This window comes from Anomaloglossus baeobatrachus, chromosome 4, assembly GCF_048569485.1.
Source record: "Anomaloglossus baeobatrachus isolate aAnoBae1 chromosome 4, aAnoBae1.hap1, whole genome shotgun sequence".
NCBI classification, from domain to species: domain Eukaryota; kingdom Metazoa; phylum Chordata; class Amphibia; order Anura; family Aromobatidae; genus Anomaloglossus; species Anomaloglossus baeobatrachus.
The window spans coordinates 562,156,206-562,176,800 of record NC_134356.1 but is presented as its reverse complement, the minus strand read 5'-3'; the positions used below and the strand labels follow the sequence as shown (position 1 = coordinate 562,176,800).

General features: G+C 43.0%; 1 protein-coding gene across 4 annotated transcripts in view; it reads right to left on the bottom strand.

The window, feature by feature from the left end:
- The window catches only part of LRRK1 (leucine rich repeat kinase 1), a 171,360-nt gene that overhangs the window by 139,329 nt on the left and 11,436 nt on the right, over nucleotides 1-20,595 (bottom strand). For 3 of the 4 annotated variants that reach the window (XM_075346006.1, XM_075346009.1, XM_075346007.1), the window contains exons 2-4: nucleotides 9,942-10,105; nucleotides 7,804-7,975; nucleotides 4,783-4,962 (exon numbers count right to left, since the gene is read on the bottom strand). In XM_075346006.1, the coding sequence (XP_075202121.1) occupies nucleotides 4,783-4,962; nucleotides 7,804-7,975; nucleotides 9,942-10,105 (516 nt within the window). Of the gene's footprint in view, nucleotides 1-4,782; nucleotides 4,963-7,803; nucleotides 7,976-9,941; nucleotides 10,106-17,425; nucleotides 17,587-20,595 lie in introns of those variants that run through there. The other variant, XM_075346008.1, reaches the window with a different exon arrangement.

Below are 20,595 nucleotides of genomic sequence, written 5' to 3'. Positions count from 1 at the left end.
CAGGGAGACTATTCCGCGATTCCTCCATTCACCAAAGCCCGACAATCCACAAAAGTGCGGAAGGTCCAGGTTACCCCATAAGGGGGTCTCAATTGGTACATCATGGAATCCGAATATGGCTTTAGCCTCTTTCCATATCCTAGCCCCCAGTTTGTGTATCGGGAGGATAAGGCCCTCAGGGGCTCTCTTGTAATCTGTCAATAGGGGCCATAGGAGATCCACACCCGTGAACTCTGCCAAGAATCCCTCCGGAGAGCCCATCACCCCAGGTAGTGTCCATTGACCCAGATATTTCAGTTGTCCAGCCAGGTAGTATATATAAAGATCAGGAAAGGCCATACCCCTCATGTCTTTGTGCCTCTGTAATTTGGCCAATTGGACTTTCGATCTGGAAGCGCCCCAGACAAAGGTAGTCATTAAGGAGTCCAGGGTCCGAAAGAAGGAGCGGGGGATCTGCAGAACCAAGCCAAATGTGGGGTAGTGATACTGCACAGACAATTAAGACTACAGTACAAGCAATGTGCAGTACTGGTTAGCAAAAAGAAAGTACAATACTTTATCTACAAATGTAAATTGATAGACATGCTATATAGTATATACTGTACAATGATCTACAGTACATACAGTAGGTACAGAAAGTTACCTCCAGAGCGGGTCAGAGCACGGTGAAAGGACGGAACCGGAAGTGTGCACGGTGAGTATTTGCTCTTATTGCAAAGCATTGCTCTTAAACCACGTTACAAATATTTGAAAAGCTTTGCTTGTCTTGCAAAACGCTCTCAACCAAGTTACTCTTAATCCAAGGTTCCACTGTACATGTAATCTTTGACATAAGTGCTGATTATCATTAAATTATTCTAAATATTAAGCCAGACCTTCAGGAGGCATGTCAAGGCTTTTGCACCAGGTTTTTAGAGTAAAAAGGTAACAAATATCGCACAACAGGTTTATAAAAAACATCATGGCTTTGTTTGATTTTACGAAGCTTTCCATAAAAAGTGCAATAAGGGGTTAACCAGACTTACGATCAGTGAATTTTATGAAAGGTCGCAAACTCCCTCCAGTAAGGAGACGCCATAACGCTGGAGTATCGGTTCTCAACGAAAGAGTCATAGCTAAAGATGTCCGAATTTATCAACACAACAAGCAACGCTGATAAATTTGGTACAAATAATGACAACAGTCAAAGGGAAATAAGACTGAGTCCAGAGATGTGTCCCTTCCCTTCTTAGGCACCTTTCACACTGCGTTTTGCCTTCTGTTCACAGGTCCCGTCGGGGCATCCATCCGAACCGTCACTCCCCCCACCCCGCAATGCGTGTTTCAGACGCATGCGCTGACAGGGCCATTGACTATAATGGAGCACAGTACGTTAGCGTGTGCTCTGTTTTGTACTATTTTCATGCATATACGTTTTCTGCAGGCGGACACTCGTACGTAGTCGACTACATTTGGGTGTCCGCCCGCAGAAAACGTATATCTGCAAAAATGGTACAAAACAAAGCACACGCTAACGTAGTGTGCTCCATTATAGTCAATGGCTCGGTCGGCGCATGCGTCCGAAACACGCTTTGCAGAGTGGGGGAGGGGTGGTTCGGACGGATGCCCTGAGAGGACCATTAAATGTAAGGCAAAACGCAGTGTGAAAGGGGCCTTAGAGTATGTGCACACACTATAGTTTGTTTTTTCTTCAGCAAAAAACACACCCTCTGGCAGAAAAACGCATCAAAACCCGCATGCGTTTTGCTGCGTTTTTTGCCACTGCGTTTTTTTCACTATATTCAATAGAAAAATTCAGGTAAAAACGCAGAAAAGAAGTGACATGCTGCTTTTTTTTTCTTTAACAAAAACTGCAGGCAAAAAAGAAGAAACGTGCATACAGCCTTCCTGAATTTTCATAGACTTTGCTGGGGAAGGAAATGCATGCAGTTTAGTGCCACAAAGTGCACCAAAAACACAGCAAATACTATAGTATGCGCACAGGGCCTTAATGAAATGTTAAATAAATCACTTATTCATAAGTAGGAGATTATCACTAGGACTAGTAAGCCTGCTACCATGTAGTCACACAGAGCTCATGAACAATAATAACAATAACTCAACCACAACCGATTGGCAGCTTTCTGCCTATCCACAGCGTACATAGAAAGTTGTCACTCAATGGTGTGGGTGGGTTATACAGAGCTCAGCATTCAGTACAAAAGACAGTGATTTTATCAAAACTGCAGCAAGCAGCCCAGTAAGTGACACATTGCTAGAATCAGGGTTTCTGCCCCAATTGCATGCGGCTCTCAAATGGGGTAGCAAAACCCTGGTGACAAATTCCTTTTTGTAACAAAAAGTCCCCTTTTAACATCTTATCACGTTATCTACTACTTTCTTGCTAGATAAACTTTTAATATGCCTTATCTATACCCTTTTTATGTTCCCCTGACTATTGCAAATCTCTACTAGCAGGTTTTCCTTAAAGGTGGCTTTACACACTGCAACATCGCAAACGACATCGCTGTAACGTCACCGGTTTTGTGACGTTATAGCGACCTCCCCAGCGACATTGCAGTGTGTGAAACACATCAGCGACCTGGCCCCTGCTGTGAAGTTGCTGATCGTTACAAATCGTTCAGGACCATTCTTTGATCCTTTGTTTCCCGCTGTGCGGCATGATCGCTAGAAAGTCTCAGTGTGTAAAGGGGCCTTTACAGCGACTTCGTTAGCGACTTCCCTTTCAAAAAGCTGCTTTACAACGTCCCCAATGACTAGCTAGGTCGTTCTGCAGGTCCGGATCGCTGTTGCGTCGTTGGCCAGGTCTGCCTGTTTGACAGCTCACCAGAGACTTTGTAGCGATCCCGGCCAGGTTGGGATCGCTGGTGGGATCGCTAGACAGTCTCAGGTGTGTAAAGGGGCCTTAAGGCCCAGTCACACTAAACAACTTATCAGCGATCCCAACAATGATTCAACCTGATAGGGATCGCTGGTAAGTTGCTAGGAGGTTGCTGGTGAGATGTCACACTGCGACGCTCCAGCGATCCCACCAGCAACCTGACCTGGCAGGGATCGCTGGAGCGTGGCTACACGAGTTGCTGGTGAGATCACCAGCAACCAGTGACCAGCCCCCAGCGAGCAGCGCCGCGTGGAAGCGATGCTGCGCTTGGTAACTAAGGTAAATATTGGGTAACCAACCCGATATTTACCTTGGTAACCAGCACACACCGCTTAGCGCTGGCTCCCTGCTCTCCTAGATACAGTACACATGGGGTTAATTACCCGATGTGTACTGCAGCTACATGTGCAGAGAGCAGGGAGCAGGGAGCCGCGCACACTGCTTAGCGCTGGCTCCCTGCTCTCCTAGCTACAGTACACATGGGGTTAATTACCCAATGTGTACTGCAGCTACATGTGCACAGAGCAGGATCCAGCACTGACAGCTGAGAGCGGGGACGCTGGTAACGAAGGTAAATATCGGGTAACCAAGGTAAGGGCTTCTTGGTTACCCGATGTTTATTGTGGTTACCAGCGTCCGCAGAAGCCGGCTCCCTGCTCACTGCACATTCAGTTGTTGTTCTCTCGCTGTCACACACAGCGATCTGTGCTTCACAGCGGGAGAGCAACAACTAAAAAATGGCCCAGGACATTCAGCAACAACCAACGACCTCACAGCAGGGGCCGGGTTGTTGCTGGATGTCACACACAGCAACATCGCTAGCAACATCGCTGCTACGTCACAAAAGTTGTTAGTTAGCAGCAATGTTGCTAGCGATGTTGTTTAGTGTGACTGGGCCTTTAGATAGGCAGTCTCTGGACCAGTCCCTCATACAATGCAGCCATCACCAGACTAATCATTGTCATTAAGTCCTGTTTACCCATTTTATCCATTAATTTAAGTTCAGGATCACCCACCTGTCTTCTTAATCTCTTTCTGTGCTCGTCACCTCCCACATTTTATACCAAAGTCTTCTCCTGTGCTGCACCTCTCCCTCGAAATGTTCTGCCCCTGGCTTTCGCCAAAGACTAAAAAACCTCCTCTCCTCCATAAAGCTCCTCACAATACAGTACTTAGATAAAAAAAAAACGACACCACTAGTTGCTTTTTTCTGGACTTTAAGGGTCTCCAAGCTTTACTGAACTTGACCCATTACCTCCCGATGATATGGATGAAATTTGGTATATAAAGGGGGTGTTACACGCAGCAATATCGCTAGTGAAAGCACCCGCCCCCATCGTTTGTGCGTCACTGGCAAATCGCTGCCCGTGGCTCCAATTGTTTGGAGCTGTGACGCGGACTTACCTGCCTAGCGACGTCGCTGTTGCCGACGAACCGCCTCCTTTCTAAGGGGGCAGTTCATGCGGCGTCACAGCGACGTCATGCGGCAGCCATCCAATAGAAGCAGAGGGGCGGAGATGAGAGGGACGTAACATCCCCCCCCCCATTTCCTTCCTTCCGCATTGCCGGCGGCCGTAGGTAAGCTGCAGTTCGCCGTTCCCGAGGTGTCACACGTAGCGATGTGTGCTGCCGCAGGAACAACGAACAACCTGCGTCCTCCACAATCAACGATTATTTAAAAAGGAACGACGTGTCAACGATCAACGATAAGGTGAGTATTTTCCATCGTTAACAGTTGTTCCTTGCGGTCACATGCAACAACGTTGCTAACTATGCCGGATGTGCGTCACGGAATCCATGACCCCGGCGATATATCGTTAGATCCGTCGTTGCGTTCAACAAGGCCTTTATACGTCTGCGAGATATTTTAGCAGGAAGAGAAGTATGGAGTTATACCTTACCTGCCATACAGGTGGCATAAAGAGGTAACTTGCGGAGGACTGGAAACTCGTTATTTCTTGTTGCATAGCAATCTGGGTCGGCATGATAGGTGAGGATGAGGAGTTTCACTAGGCCCAGATGACCCTGCTCACAGCAGGAGACCAGAAGCCAGTTCAGGAGAGGTTTATGGCTGCAGGCATCTGAAAATCAATATCAGGTCACATTACAGGGTCACCATGTTGCAGCATATAAGTGCCTTTTTTGTACTATTCAAATGTGCTTTATGGCAAATAACTGTTTTCTCACTACAGTTCCTAGGCAGACCTATGCGTCGCCATGGCAGCAGACAACAGTCTGTATAATCAGATCCTGCAGCCGTACTCCCTTCCAGACATCCTCTATTTCTTGCCAGGTTACACTTTCCATAGGCAAGAACTATAGGAAAGATACTTCATATTGTGTATAGTCTGATTTATTTATTCAGTTACCATGGTAATGCATACGTCTGCATAGGAACTGTAGTGTAGATTATTATTAAATGACTATTTACTAAGTGACTTTATTTTTCAAAGCCTCTATTATGGGATGAAAAATGTAGACACCATTTACTGCTCCTGGTAAGAATAGGTAGAAAAAAAAAGCTGAAAGTCAGATTTTAGATTACAGGGTCATGCCTTCTGACTGAGCACTCCTTCCCATCAGTTTAAGGCGATTTTTAACTTCCTATTAGTACAGCCCACGTAGAGCCATTTAGGAGGTAGTAATCCAGCCTAGAGATACGCCTTGATACTGGCTGCTAGGCACACAAAAAACGTGCCTTTTTTATGAGCCAATGTCTCAATTTTTACATTTATTTCCTTAGCAGTACTGCATGTCCAAATTCCTATATTCAATGTTTGCATACCTTTGCGTTTCAGAGTGTGGCTGTATATTTCTTAGAGTATATTTCATATTCGGATTGCACCTGTTCACATTTGTCACTTGAGGTTTTTTTCATTTTAGATTACAGGGTCATGCCTTCTGACTGATCACTCTTTTCCATCAGCTTAAATGCTTTCCCTATAAGCTGTGGCCACCAACAGTGAGCCCTTATATACAGTATTCCAGAATACTGTATATAAGAGCACAGGCTGCTCTGTAGAACGTAAAAAAACATTTTTAGAATACTCATCTTAAAAGGGACTGTCCGGTCCGATGGGTGTCATTGGTCTCCGGTCCGGCGCCTCCCCTTTGCGGCAATCTCCGTCCTCCTCCTTTTGAGGCCTGTGTGCATGACGCGTCCTTCGTCATCCACACTAGACGGCATTGAGGTCCTGTGCAGGCGCACTTTGATCTACCCTGCTCAGGACAGATCAAAGTATTGTAAAGCACATGCGGTCCTTAACCTTTCCTTGCGCCTGCACATTACACTACTTTGATCTACTCTCAGCAGGATAGATCAAAGCCAGATCAATTCCGGCCTAGGCTGGATAGAAGGAGGACAGAGATTGCAGCAGAGAGGAGGCGCCGGACCTGAGAGCAGCGACACCCATCGGACCGGACTACCCCCTATATGAGTATTATAAAAGTGTTTTTTATGTTCTACACAGCGGCCTGGGATCTTCTATACAGTATTGTAGAATGCTGTATATCAGGGCTCACTGATGGTGGCCACACCTTATAGTCACCAAATCTGGTGACCGATTCCCTTGAAGGCGATTTTTAATTGCCCATTAGCAGGTTCCTGCCTGCCCATAAAGTTGTAGGCTGTTCAAGAGCATTTAAGAGGTAGAGACCCAGAAAAGAGATACGCCTTGACGCTGGCTGCTCGGCTCATATAAAACGGACCTTTTTTATGCACTGTTCCTCAATTTATAAACGTATTTTGTTAGCAGTAATGCATGTTATTATTAAATGACTATTTGCTAAGTTACTTTATTTTTCAAAGCCTCCAATATGGGATGAGAAATGTAAACAACATTTATTGCTAATGGTATGAATAGGTAGAAGAACGCTGGAAATCAGAGGATGATGGCGTCCAGAACATATAGCTGTGAGACTGTCTAATGTCTTATGTGAAACCATATTACAGAAAGACATACCACAAGCTGTGCCTTGTACCGGAAATATGAAAAACGTGTGACTTATTACAGATTACACTGAGAAACAGTGACAGTGTGTCAGATTAGCCTGAGAATCAGCAACAGAGTGTGAGAATATCAGACACTGCAGTTATACTATCACCATATTAATGCATTCATGATATTAAAAAAAAAGACGATGGTGTCACGTACCGCTAACAAGGCGAACGCACAAACGGCACCATATTGTTACTTATGTTAGGGTTAGATATGGCCGTGACTTATCCATCAAAGTTAGGTTCCCGGTATATTATTATTATTTATTTATAGAGCACCATTGATTCCATGGTGCTGTACATGAGAAGGGGGTTACAGAGAGAATACATACACAAGTTACAGTAGACAGACTAGTACAGAGGGAAGAGGGCCCTACCCTTGCGGGCTTACTTTCTAAAGGGTTTTGGGGAGGAGACAGTAGGTGGGGTGTAGGTAGGCTGGCAGCTCCGCACGGTGGTGAAGCAGCGGCTCCGCAGGGTGTACAGAGATCACCTTGCCGTGGAGACTGGGCTCACATGCATTGGCCAATATATAAACTAAATATCTCTTTTTTCATATATTCCTATAGCAGTAATGCAATACCAGAGTTCCCTTACACATTGTTGTTGGCTTTTTAGTGTGCAGCTGAATGCATCTTATAGTTATCCATCACATGCACAGCTATAGCTCAGCACAGGATCCACGAGCTAATTACTGTAGTGCTGAAGATTTGTGATACATGAATATGCTGGATGCCATAAGACAGAAATAGTTACAGCTTTGTGGTATTTCGAGCTCTCACTTCCTGAACATCTGCTCAAAAACCATTTTTCATTAATTCCCATCCCCCAAAATACATCAATTTTGTAAACTGCACTAATTAGTTACTCCAGCAATCTGTGATCATAATAATAAAATTGGCCTTAAATAATAATGTACTCATACCTGGCAATGAATCAAGCAATAGTATTACAGCATCTCCGTGCCCATAATGAGCCGCCATAACTACTGGATTGTCGTCGCAGGGATCAGTTGGTAAAACCACTTTGGCTTCGTGAAGCAGATACCGTACGGAGGGCACATCCCCGTAAGCAGCTGCGAGTCGCAGGAGCTGGAGCTGTCCAAAAAAAGAATATTCACACCAATTTAAGTGACTTGTACATATCAGATTATGTATGAAAATTGGAGGACACGAGTCATATAGTGCAAAAAAATTTTATTAAGTGCAACACACCAACGATGTATATATGAAAAGCGGAAAAAAAAACAGGACTAAAAACTAGCAGCACTGATAATTGTTACTCAGTTTATACAAAGATCAAATAAAATCAGTAACATATTGGTGACCCCAATTCTTTAAGGGAAAGCATGATAATACACCTAGGGCTGTAGATAATATATACCAAATGAGAGGATCATACCATTTCATCAAATACTCCATATAAAGGCCCAAGGAAACCCCTAAATACAGAGCGGCACGAAGCATGGCGCTGCTCTTCTCCCTCCCTGAGGAAGCCGGGTTTGGATGTACCTACATCCCGAACAAGCGAAACATACGTCGGTGGGTGATGGGCGGAGCCTTTCTTCCCTTAAAAGAAGATGCCTGCATTGGTCACTTTGTTTGTACTGGCCACTTTAGTGAGCACTTGCCACTTTAAAATCCGGATGGTCTGACCTTTGATATGGGTAATTGCCAGGGGTTTCCTTGGGCCTTTATGTGGGAGTATTTGATGAAATGGTATGATCCTCTCATTTGGTATATACTATCTACAGCCCAAGGTGTATTATCATGCTTTCCCTTAAAGAATTGGGGTCACCAATATGTTACTGATTTTATTTGATCTTTCTATGAACTGTGTAACAATTATCAGTGCTGCTACTTTTTAGTCCTGTTTTTTGGTGTTTTTTCCGCTTTTTATATATACATCGTTGGTGTGTTGCACTTAATAAAATATGTTTGCACTATATGACTCTTTTCCTCCAATTTTCATGCTTGCAATTTGTGTCTGTGCTGATGGTCGAGCGACCAACTGAGGTTCAGAACCTGTGATAATGTAATTTAATGCTGTCAAAGGATTTCTAATTATAATATCAGATTATGTGTAGAGGGGGTCTGGGCCTCATTTTGGTATTTCATTTTGGTAGCTAGTTTCCTACCATTTTGTGTCTAAAGCCCCCATGCAGACCTCTGTGTCTCTACAGCTACAGATACATGTATACTGGCTAGATTCATCCTGAGGTCATATTCCTTTGTATTCCTATAAGGGTTTGTTCAATACACAAGTTATATTTTTCATTTTATAACCCTTTTGGTTCCTAACTTGACTACCCTTGATTTTTTTTTTTTGCACCAATCATTTGTATCTTCCATCAATAAAAAGTACATTTACTCAAAGTTTAATTTTTAAAACTGAGTTTTGCACAGATTCCATGCCAAAATCTACTTGAAATATGCCTACCATGATTTCCCCACTAGGAGAACAATAGCGGTACAAAACGGAGCCAGTGTGTTTACACCCTTAGATGCTATGTTTGCTGCAGCAACTAAGGGGGTAACCATCCAGGAGTGTTCTGCATGCCCGTTATAACTTAAAGGGATTGTCCATTTATAATATGTTGCTGTGCAATCCATAGCATAAATGATCAATAACAACATTCACAGGGGTCCGACACACAGCACCCCCACCAATCAGCTGATATTTGCTTCAATGCCATTGGATGTAAACACTTTGATATCGGTGAAGTCAAATCCAACACCGCCACTCCAATAGGCCCATTGGTCCCGGTTTGCTCTGGTATAATGATCATATGCCAAACAAACATATAGCCAATCACAGGCCTCAGAGTTGATGCCCATATGGATGGCAGAAAAATGCTGCGGCCGGTGATTGGTTGCAGCAGTTTCATAGATGATAGGTGGTCACTTTAGAAAAGTAAAAACAGAGAGCAACAAAGTGGCAGATCTGGAAGGGACAAGGATTTTTTTTGTTTTATGGCTATTAGGAAACAAAAATGTCTAAAAATTGTGGACACCAGCTTTGATTTTCAATATAGCGATCACAAATGTCAAAGACAATTGGTACCTTTTCAGGTCGTGGAAGGTTTTCCTCACAGGCAGCTTTTATCAGGTCCTGAGCTTTGTCACTCTCCCCTTCAGAGTACGCAGTCTGGATCTCTGCGACTACCGGGCTCTGGTTCACCACTAGCTCCCCGGGAATGGACTGCTTGTTTCCCATACCTGTGGAGCCTGAAGCAAAATTAAATATGTATGTAAATGGCTCAGTACATTACTATATAATAGGAGTTACTAATATATAACATTAGGACAAGCAGAGTAGTCCATCATCCACAATAAAAGTCATCATACACGAGATGTGGACCGCAGATGCATCACCTTGTCTGTTTTCTCCATAGTGAAAACGAAAACTATACATCCAGGATTTATTTATAGAACCTGATTCAGAATGCAGACGGATCTTTACATATGGCAAACCCAGGCTGGAGGCAGACGCTAGCCTATTATACAGGGTGTTGAAAAAGTATTCATACACCGTGAACTTTTCCACATTTTGTCATGTTACTCTCAAAAACAAAAATTTATTTTTGAGAGATTTTTCATGATATACCAACGCTAAGTAGCAAGCATTTGTAAAGTGTAAAGAAAATACATAATTTTCTAAATACTTTCCAAATATAAATCTGAAAATTGTGATGTGCATTTGTATTCAGTCCCGTATAGTCTGATACATTTAAATAAAATCCTAAGTGACCAATTGAGTCCAGAAGTCACAATTGTAAGTTGAGTCTACCTGTGTGTAATTTTTCCTCAGTGTAACAACTACAGCAGTTCTGTGAAGACCTCAGAGATTTGTTTGAGAACATTAGCGAGCAAACAGAATCTTTAAAACCAAGGACCATACCAGACAGGTCAGGGATAAAGTTGTGAAAAAGAGTAAAGTGTTATAAAATGATAGCCCAAGTTCTAAACATCTCATGGAGCACTGTTCAAACTATCATCCAAAAATGGAAGGAGTATGCCACAACTACAAGCTACCAAGACATGGCCGTCCACCTAAATTCAAATCCCAAGCAAGAAGAGCACTAATTAGAGAAACAGCCAAAAGGCCTATGGTCATTCTGCAGATCCACAGCACAGGTGGAAGACTCTGTCCACAGGACAACTATTAAGGGGGCTTTACACGCTACGACATCGCTAATGCGAAGTCGTTGGGGTCATGGAATTGGTGATGCACATCCGGCCGCATTAGCGATGCCGTTGCGTGTGACACCTATGAGCGATTTTGCATCGTAGCAAAAACGTGCAAAAATCGCTCATCGGTGACATGGGGGTCCATTCTCAAATATCGTTACTGCAGCAGTAACGAAGTTGTTCCTCATTCCTGCGGCAGCACACATCGCTCAGTGTGAAGGCCCTGTCACACACAGAGATAAATCTTTGGCAGATCTGTGGTTGCAGTGAAATTGTGGACAATCAGTGCCAGGTTTGTGGCTGTGTACAAATGGAACAATATGTCCATGATTTCACTGCAACCACAGATCTGCCAAAGATTTATCTCTGTGTGTGACAGGGCCTTGACACCGCAGGAACGAGGAACCTCTCCTTACCTGCTTCCCGGCCACTATGCAGAAGGAAGGAGGTGGGCGGGATGTTATGTCCCGCTCATCTCCGCCCCAACGCTTCTATTGGGCGGCGGTTCAGTGACGCAGCTGTGACGCTGAACGAACCGCCCCCTTAGAAAGGAGGCAGTTCGCCGGTCACAGCGACGTCGCCGGGCAGGTAAGTAGTGGGACGGGTCTGGGCGATGTTGTGCGGCACGGGCAGCGATTTGCCCGTGTCGCACAACAGATGGGGGCGGGTACCCACGCTAGTGATATCGGTACCGATATCGCAGCGTGTAAAGCCCGCTTTAGACATATACTCCACAAAATTGGTCTTTACGGAAGAGTGCCAAGAAGAAAACCATTTTAGAAAGCAAACCATAAGAAGTGCCATTTTCAGTTTGAAACAAGCCAAGTAGGGGAAACAGCTAGAATGTGGAAGAAGATTCTCTTGTTAGATGAGACCAAAGGAGAACTTTTTGGTCTAAATGTAGAATATGGTGTGTGGCAGGAAAACGAACACTGCACATCACTCTGAAAACACCATACACGCCGTCAAACATGGTGGTGGCAGCATCATGCTGTGGGGATATTTTTCCTCAGCAGGTACAGGGAAGATTGTCAGAGTTGATGGGAAGATGGAATAAGCTAAATACAGGACAATCATGGAGGTAAACCTGTTAGAGGCTGCAAAAGACTTGAAACTGTGGTGCAGGTACACCTCCAGCAGGAATCCTACACATAGTACCATCACTACAATGAATTGTTTAGAACAAAGCATATTCATGTGTGAACGGCCCTGTCACAGTCCAGACTTTTATCCCTTGAGAATTAGTGACAAGACTTGAAAATTGCTGTTCACAGACGCCTCCATCCAATCTCACTGAGATACAGCTATTATGCAAAGAAGAATGGGCAAACATTTCAGCCTCTAGATGTGCAAAGCTGGAAGAGACAGACCCCAAAAGATTTGATGCAGTAATTGCAGTGAAAGTTGGTCCTACAAAAGTATTGACTCAGGGGGCTGAATACAAATGCATGTCACAGTTTTCAGATTTAGATTTTTAAAATATTAAGAAAACCATGTATCAATTCCTTTACACTTCACAAATACTTGCTACTATGTTGGACTTTTATGGCGTAAAATGCGGACAGAATACAGATGTTGGACCATTGTATGCAAAGAACCTGATTAGGATGCGGAAAATAGACTTTTATATGCACAGAACCCAGTCAAAGTGCATATGCTGAAACATTATAGCTATAAAATCCAGGATATGTCAGGATGCGTATACCAGAACTGTATTTGTACAGAAACCAGTCAAAATGAGGATGTGGACACTGGAAATTGCAACATCAAGAAGAAAACGTCGTGGAAATATGGAAATCACAGAATGGATAGACATGCTAATGATATGCAAATTATGTAAAAAAATGAAAGCAAAATGTTCAGAACAATAATTTATTCATTATCGAGTACAAGCATAAATCCCTGCACTTAAACGCGTTGGAAAGCGATGAGCAAGGTCATTAATAGTTGTCTGAGGAATGTCCTACTGTGCTGAATGCACTTGGCCCGAAAATCATCAAGATCCGCTACTGGTTGGATGAGTTTTAGGCTTTTTTTGATCGAAAACAATGTTTACCAAGTACGTGTGTGTTGCAATTTCAATATTGAGAAGTGTATGCACAGATCCCGTTCAGGATGAGGATGCTGGACTCCTATATGTGTAGAGTCTAGTTATAACGCAGATAATGGACCAATATAAAAAAAACCTGGTCATGATATGGAAGATGGACGATTGTATGAAAACAACGCGATCAGGGTGCATATGCTAGACCATTATATAGACAGAACCTGGTCAGAATGGGGATGCTGGACATGTGTTTGTACTGAACCTTGTGAAGATGTGGAGAATGGATTTCTATATGTACAGAAGTTGGTCAGGATGCAGAAGATTGAGCATCATATGTATAGGACTTCAGCTTTATGTATAAACATAAAAAAGCCTAGGTAATATATGACAGTAGACACTTTGCAGGTTATCAGCACTTTTCTTTATTAGTAGAGCAAGCAGTGTTTAGATTTGGAGGTGTAGAGGGTCGCTCCTGAGCCCAGTGCCGGAGAAAGCTCAAAATCTGGTACAATACACAACAAGGTAGCAAAAAATACAATATCACAGGGGGGGGGGGGGGGTAACATAAAAAAGATTTTGCCAATACGCTTGTGGCTTCTCCTTGTGCCGATCTCCATTATTTGTTATGTTCTGCAGGCTGTGCGCTTAAGACGTGGCAGCGATGTAAACACGTTTTGGAGAAAAAGCTCCTGACAGATGGACTTTCCTTAGTGTTCATTATACAAGTTAAATATAGAAGCTAATAAGCCACAAGAATGTGAAGACACAACATCTTATCTATCAAGAAAAAGGACAACTGGAAAACACTGACAAGACATAACTATAAAGAAAAAGAAAGAAATCGTTGCAGGAAGGATGAGGCTTTTGAAGCTACTAAAATGTTGTGAATTAATTAAAAAGCGACCCAGGAAGTGCGACTGCCGAAATGTCAGGAAAGAGAGGCTTTCTTCTCGTTCTCAGACTTACATAATGCTGACAGATTCTGACTATTACCGCTTGTTAATTATTCAGCAAATTTCGAGTCACCAAGACATCTGAGAGCACTATGGTTTACAAGCATGGCCGCTCCTTCTAGTTCTCAAGGACAAATTCATTCTTAACTCTTTTCACCCCCAAGAACAGAAAATCTGTTTTTGTGAAAAAATATCAATACAAATAAATAAGACTTTTTTTAGTGTGATAAAGAAACTTTGAAAAATAATGTGATGTTAGAACTGGAACCAGCAGTTGCCCAAACTATAAGATCCACAAAACATAAACCCTGTAAATAATGCGTCCTACATGGATTTGCTTCAGATTCAGAATTGGATTCCCCAAGTAACGAGATGTAATTCTACCTACAGTTCTGGGTGTAACCAAGGCCTGGGGCTCAATTAACACATCAGTGCTTTGCAGTCCAAGTAAGGGCCTAGGTGCACAGATTACTAGGGACATACAACACCCGTCCCTGGGTAGTAGGGCTAAACGAGAGCCGTCCCTGGGTAGTAGGGCTATACGAGAGCTGTCCCTGGGTAGTAGGGCTATACGAGAGCCGTCCATGGGTAGTAGAGCTATACAAGAGCCGTCCCTCGGTAGTAGGGCTATACGAGAGCCGTCCCTGGGTAGTAGAGCTATACGAGAGCCGTCCCTGGGTAGTAGGGCTATACGAAAGCAGTCCCTGGGTAGTAGGGCTATACAAGAGCAGTCCCTGGGTAGTAGAGCTATACGAGAGCTGTCCCTGTGTAGTAGCACTGTGGCACAGGTGCCCTAGGTAGTATGCCATGCGAGAGCTGTCCCTAGGTAGTAGGGTTTAGAGCGCTATTCTTAGGGCTAAGGGCGCTGTCCCCGGGTGGCAGGGCTAAGGGGACCGTCCCCGGGCTGCAGGGCTAAGGGTGCTTCCCTGGACATCCGAGTCCAAGATAGACTGCTCCCCATGCTAAGTATTGGCTGCATCTGCTCTAAATTAAAAATGTAACCTGCTCTCATTTTCTTATGCCAAGTACTGGCTACGTCCATGCTGATTTCAAGGTTCAAAAGATGAAAACTGCTCCATGCGTTTAGGACACCCCATTTGTTAAAGGTCTGGTGTGTCCCCTTGATCTCAAAGATGGCACCGGCTTCTTGTATTGGCACTGCGCCCTCTACTAAGCACCAGATCCCTTTTACTGGCTCCGCTCTTCTGTTAAGCGCCGGTTTCATTGATGTAGAACGAAGCCAATGCATATCAGAGGGGGCGGGTGCCATTTTGAATTTTGCCATATATCTCCACAGTGCTCTTTAAAGAGAACCTGTAAGCAGAATTTTACTAAGTAAAAGTACAGACAAGGCCAAATTGGTGCGGTCACATTGAGTAAAATGATACCGGAGATGAAGAAACACATTTTGGATATTTTCTTAAATCTGTGTTTGAAGTTTTCTTCTATTCATATCTTCGTACATTAGGGCGGATCTGTGGGTCTGCACTGGTGGAAGGTTCTTCAGCTCTGTTCCGGTCCGTCTGCTACCTTTAGGTGTCTTTTCTTCACCCTTATGTAAATTTAGCACTGGCGCTAACCTAGCCTCAGGTGGTGCTTGCACAGATTGATCTGTTGGCAATCTTCAGAAAAATGGCGCTGGCAGGTGTGCATTCATAGTTTGCTCAGTGCCACCGGCACTAATTTACTGAAGTCCCACATGAGATCAATCTGCGCAGGCGGTCTGCGGCTGGGATGGCACCAGGGAGAAATTTAAATCCTTCTGCGTTTTGACCGCGCTGGACACATAGAATGATGTGGTGGCCGTATTTGGCCCACGGGCCTTGAGTTAGATTCTATACAAACAATAACATCAGTTTGAACATGTTTTTTTCTCTGAAACAATTGGATACATCCAAGAATCCACAAAAACATGGTGTGAAACTAGCATTATAGGAACTTTGATGACACAAGAGAAAAAAGATATATATACTGTATATAGCAAAGACAGAAATCACTAACTGGCCTCGTGCACAGGGGAGAATGTCAGCTCGGAACATCCTACATGGCGCCAAAACAAATAGGCACTACTGTATCTTTACAGGCTTCATCTGTCAGATTCTTTATGAAAAATATAATTAGCATTTTCCATCGAACGCCATGTTATGGAGCCACTACACAATGTTTATGGTGCAGAGCCAAAGACACCCCAGGTCAATTAAAGCACATGGCCTAAGGCTACATTCACACATATGTTTGCAGTTTTACATTCGTGTAAATGAAACTGACCTGCTTCAGCAATTTTACATCCAAGCAGCTTCCCTTTTTTCCTAACTATTTATACATTGACTCTTAGCAATGAATCAGTTAAAAATAGCCGAACCGCGAATGGAACTCTGGAATGAAAACAATGCCGTTGGTTTCTGATCCATTTTTAACGGCTCCCAATAGACTTTAATGGCAGAGTCTGGTCCGCAAAACGGATGAGAATAGGACCTGCTCCAAGTCTCATGGATCAAAACACATGGTTCCATTTTTAAAACGGGTGTGTGTATTGGTTCATGAAACTCTTTGGGTTGGTAAGAGGACCATTGAAAAAAATTGGAGAGGACACAGATGCGCACAACAGTCAGCTCACAGAAACACACACCGGGCGGCACACAACGGGCAGCGTACAACGAAAGTGTGAATTCAAACTTCAGCCATTTTCACATTGCCATTTGGCAATTCATTTTATGTTCCGTTTTAGAACAGAAAACTGAACTTCTGTAATAAATGGGTCAGCCCTATCACACAAACGGTGCCAGATTGACCCCACTGACTATACCGGGGATCCATTTGGTTTCCTTCTAAGTGTCTGCCACTTAAAGGGAAAAAATAAAAAAAAGAAGCACAGCATGCTGACCTATTTCTGCCGGTAAAGATGATGGGAGTTGTGATGGAAGCTCTCACGCGAGTGTCCACTTAACCTTAGTCTTCAAACCGAGGAGTCCCAGCAAGTGGTGCAATCAATAGCAGGTAAAAGGATAAAACTGATCCTGACCACAAGAATGGATTCCTGTACTAAACTATTACATAAGATAGAAATACGTATAACAAAATGTACCATCATCAGATCATCATAACGTGTATGGATATATAACCTAATCCATCCATTTTTCACATTTACCCTAAAGGGGAGAACTCCCGGCTACCCACATACATGGAGGATAACCATGAGTGAAGTCAGGACAACTCTGCCATCTCTGCAGTAAGCCGTGGGAAGAAGCTGAGCGCAATTACACAGCGTTCATGCAGAAATCCTCTGCTTCTTCCACAAGCACATATGATGAATACCATGGAATACAGGTAGGATAGAAACAGAAGAAAATGACTGACCTTTTCATCATTGGGAAGCATCAGCTGGGTGACAGGAATGGTCTACACACAAACAAGCATCTTCCACAAAACACAGGCACTGTCATATTCCCAGTATGGATGGAAATGACCTTTCTGCAATGAAAGCATCCCTGGATACAAGGACCTAGTGCGGAGGCTCGCTCACCTCAGACAGAGATAACAGAGGAGGAGGAGGGGGAGACTGCTTCGTCTGAAACCTTCCTGGCAATTTTCAATTCCCTGTCCTATTAGAGTAGTGTAACATAAGCTTCCGACTCTTCAGAGAGGTTTTAGCAAGAAAGAATATAAGTACAGTGCTGTAGGGGTGCTGCTGTAATGTTATCTGCTGAAATGTATTCCAGCACTCTCAAACTGTACCCAAATGGCAGAGCCCGTCAGCATAGTTATATATAGAACACAAAAAACACACACACACACACACACACACACACACACACACAGTTAGAGATATTTGGCTTTCGGGTAAAATTTCAAGATGATCCTAAATCACACTCCAACCTTTCCAAGTGAACTTAATGGGTCCTTATCTGAGCTTTTGAATACACATATCCTTGTCTCGTTACCTATGAGCGCCATTCTTTCCCATGTGTTCAGGCATCCCAGGCTATATTCATGTGTATGTTTGACGAAGCTCCAAAGGCCGAAACTTTACTACTACACAGCGCAAGTATATCACTATTAAAGGATTTCACTAGCAAAAATTTGAGTGCTGGATTCTTTCATATACACTGTGTGCAGAATTATTAGGCAAGTTGTATTTTAGAGGATTTTTTTCATTACTGATCAACAACTATGTTCTCAATTAACCCAAAAGACTCATAAATATCAAAGCTTAATATTTTTGGAAGTTGGAGTGTTTTTTTTATAGATTTGGCTATCTTAGGAGGATATCTGTTTGTGCAGGTAACTATTACTGTGCAGAATTATTAGGCAACTTAATAAAAACCAAATATATTCCCATCTCACTTGTTTATTTTCACCAGGTAAACCAATATAACTACACAAAATTTAGAAATAAACATTTGACATGCAAAAACAAAACCCCAAAAAATTAGTGACCAATATAGCCACCTTTCTTTATGATGACACTCCACAGCCTACCATCCATAGATTCTGTCAGTTGCTTGATCTATTTACGATCAACATTGCGTGCAGAAGCCACCACAGCCTCCCAGACACTGTTCCGAGAGGTGTACTGTTTTCCCTCCCTGTAGATCTCACATTTTATGAGGGACTACAGGTTCTCTACGGGGTTCAGATCAGGTGACCAAGAGGGCCATGTCATTATTTTTTCATCTTTTAGACCTTTACTGGCCAGCCACGCTGTGGAGTAGTTGGATGCATGTGATGGAGCATTATCCTGCATGAAAATCATGTTTTTCTTGAACGATACCAACTTCTTCCTCTACCACTGCTTGGAAAAAGTAGTGTTCCAGATACTGGCAGTAGGTCTGGGAGTTGAGCTTCACTCCATCCTCAACCCAAAAAGGTCCCACAAGTTCATCTTTGACGATACCAGACCATACCAGTACGCCACCTCCATCATGCTGGCGTCTGAGTCGGAGTGGAGCTCTCTGCCCTTTACTGATCCAGCCACTGGCCCATCAAGAGTCACTCTCATTTCATCAGTCCATAAAACTTTTGAAAAATCAGTCTTAAGATATTTCTTGGCCCAGTCTTGACATTTTATCTTATATTTCTTGTTCAAAGGTGGTAGTTTTTCAGGCTTCCTTACCTTGGCCATGTCCCAGAGTATGGCAAACCTTGTGCTTTTTGATTCTCCACTAACGTTGCAGCTCTGAAATATGGCCAAACTGGTGGCAAATGGCATCTTGGCAGCTTCACGTTTATTTTCTTCAATTCATGGGCAGTTATTTTGCGCCTTTTTCTGCAAAACATGCTTCTTGCGACCCTGTTGGCTATTTACCATGAAACACTTGATTGTTCGGTGATCACGCTTCAAAAGTTTGGCAATTTCAAGACTGCCGCATCCCTCTGCAAGACATCTCACAATTTTGGACTTTTCAGAGCCGGTCAAATCTCTCTTCTGACCCATTTTGCCAAAGGAAAGGAAGTTGCCTAATAATTAAGCACACCTTATATAGGGTGTTGATGTCATTACACCACACCCCTCCTCATTACAGAGATGCACATCACCTGATTTACTTAATTGGTAGTTGGCTCTCAAGCCTATACAGGTTGGAGTAGGACAACATGTATAACAACTTTCATGTGATCAAAATACTCATTTGCCTAATAATTCTGCATACAGTGTATAGTTCTAACTGGAGCATAAAATGTGTGCTTTTATACAATAGAAACAAATATGGATTAACCGCAATAGGTCTCTAAAGTAAGAGAATTAAAGAGCAAATCACAATTAGTCTGGCCCTACAGAAAATATCATACCACGATCACCAGTGGCCAGTCTGTAAGGATCTAAAAATGGTGAATATTGTCCTGGGGCAGCAGATACACCAAGTATCCCTGTTTTTTTTTCTGTCTCTTGGATATTTGATCATAAAATGAGGACTGGGTGAGAAAACCATGGTCTCTGAGAACACAGGGTAGTAGGAGAAAACAATGTAACTGAAGAACCATTGGTTGACAGGAATAAAATTATTTTACCACCACTGCACATTTAATAAAGGCTCTAAACAAAGAAGGAAGATGCTTTGACTATATCTGCAGAAAATTTCCAGTGCTCTCCATGGCATTTTTGACAGTCCTCAAATAAGAGGACTCCTAAAAGATCCACACTTCAAAGATTCATTGAACAATAATGCTGAGGCAGATGCATGGTATCCTTTCACTATGGTTGTACAAAAAGTTTTGGGGAAATCTAAAGTAGATAGTGACACTGACCTAGAAAAAAAGAATGCTATCTTCTTTCCATCATCTTGGCTGTGAACTTTCTAAGTTTTATTTAAATTTCACCCGAAAGTCAAATATCGCTAACTTCTTTTAAGTAGTGTATAGCGGCAGGGTGAGAGGAGGCTTCATACACCTGCACAATTGTTTTCTCTGTGTCCATTAATAGTTATTTTTTTTCCTCCGTAATTTCATTGTAATTTATCTGTATTGGTTTTCCCATGTATTTCTCATACGTAGATGAGAAGTCCAGTGGATTGCAAATATTTAAAATCTGC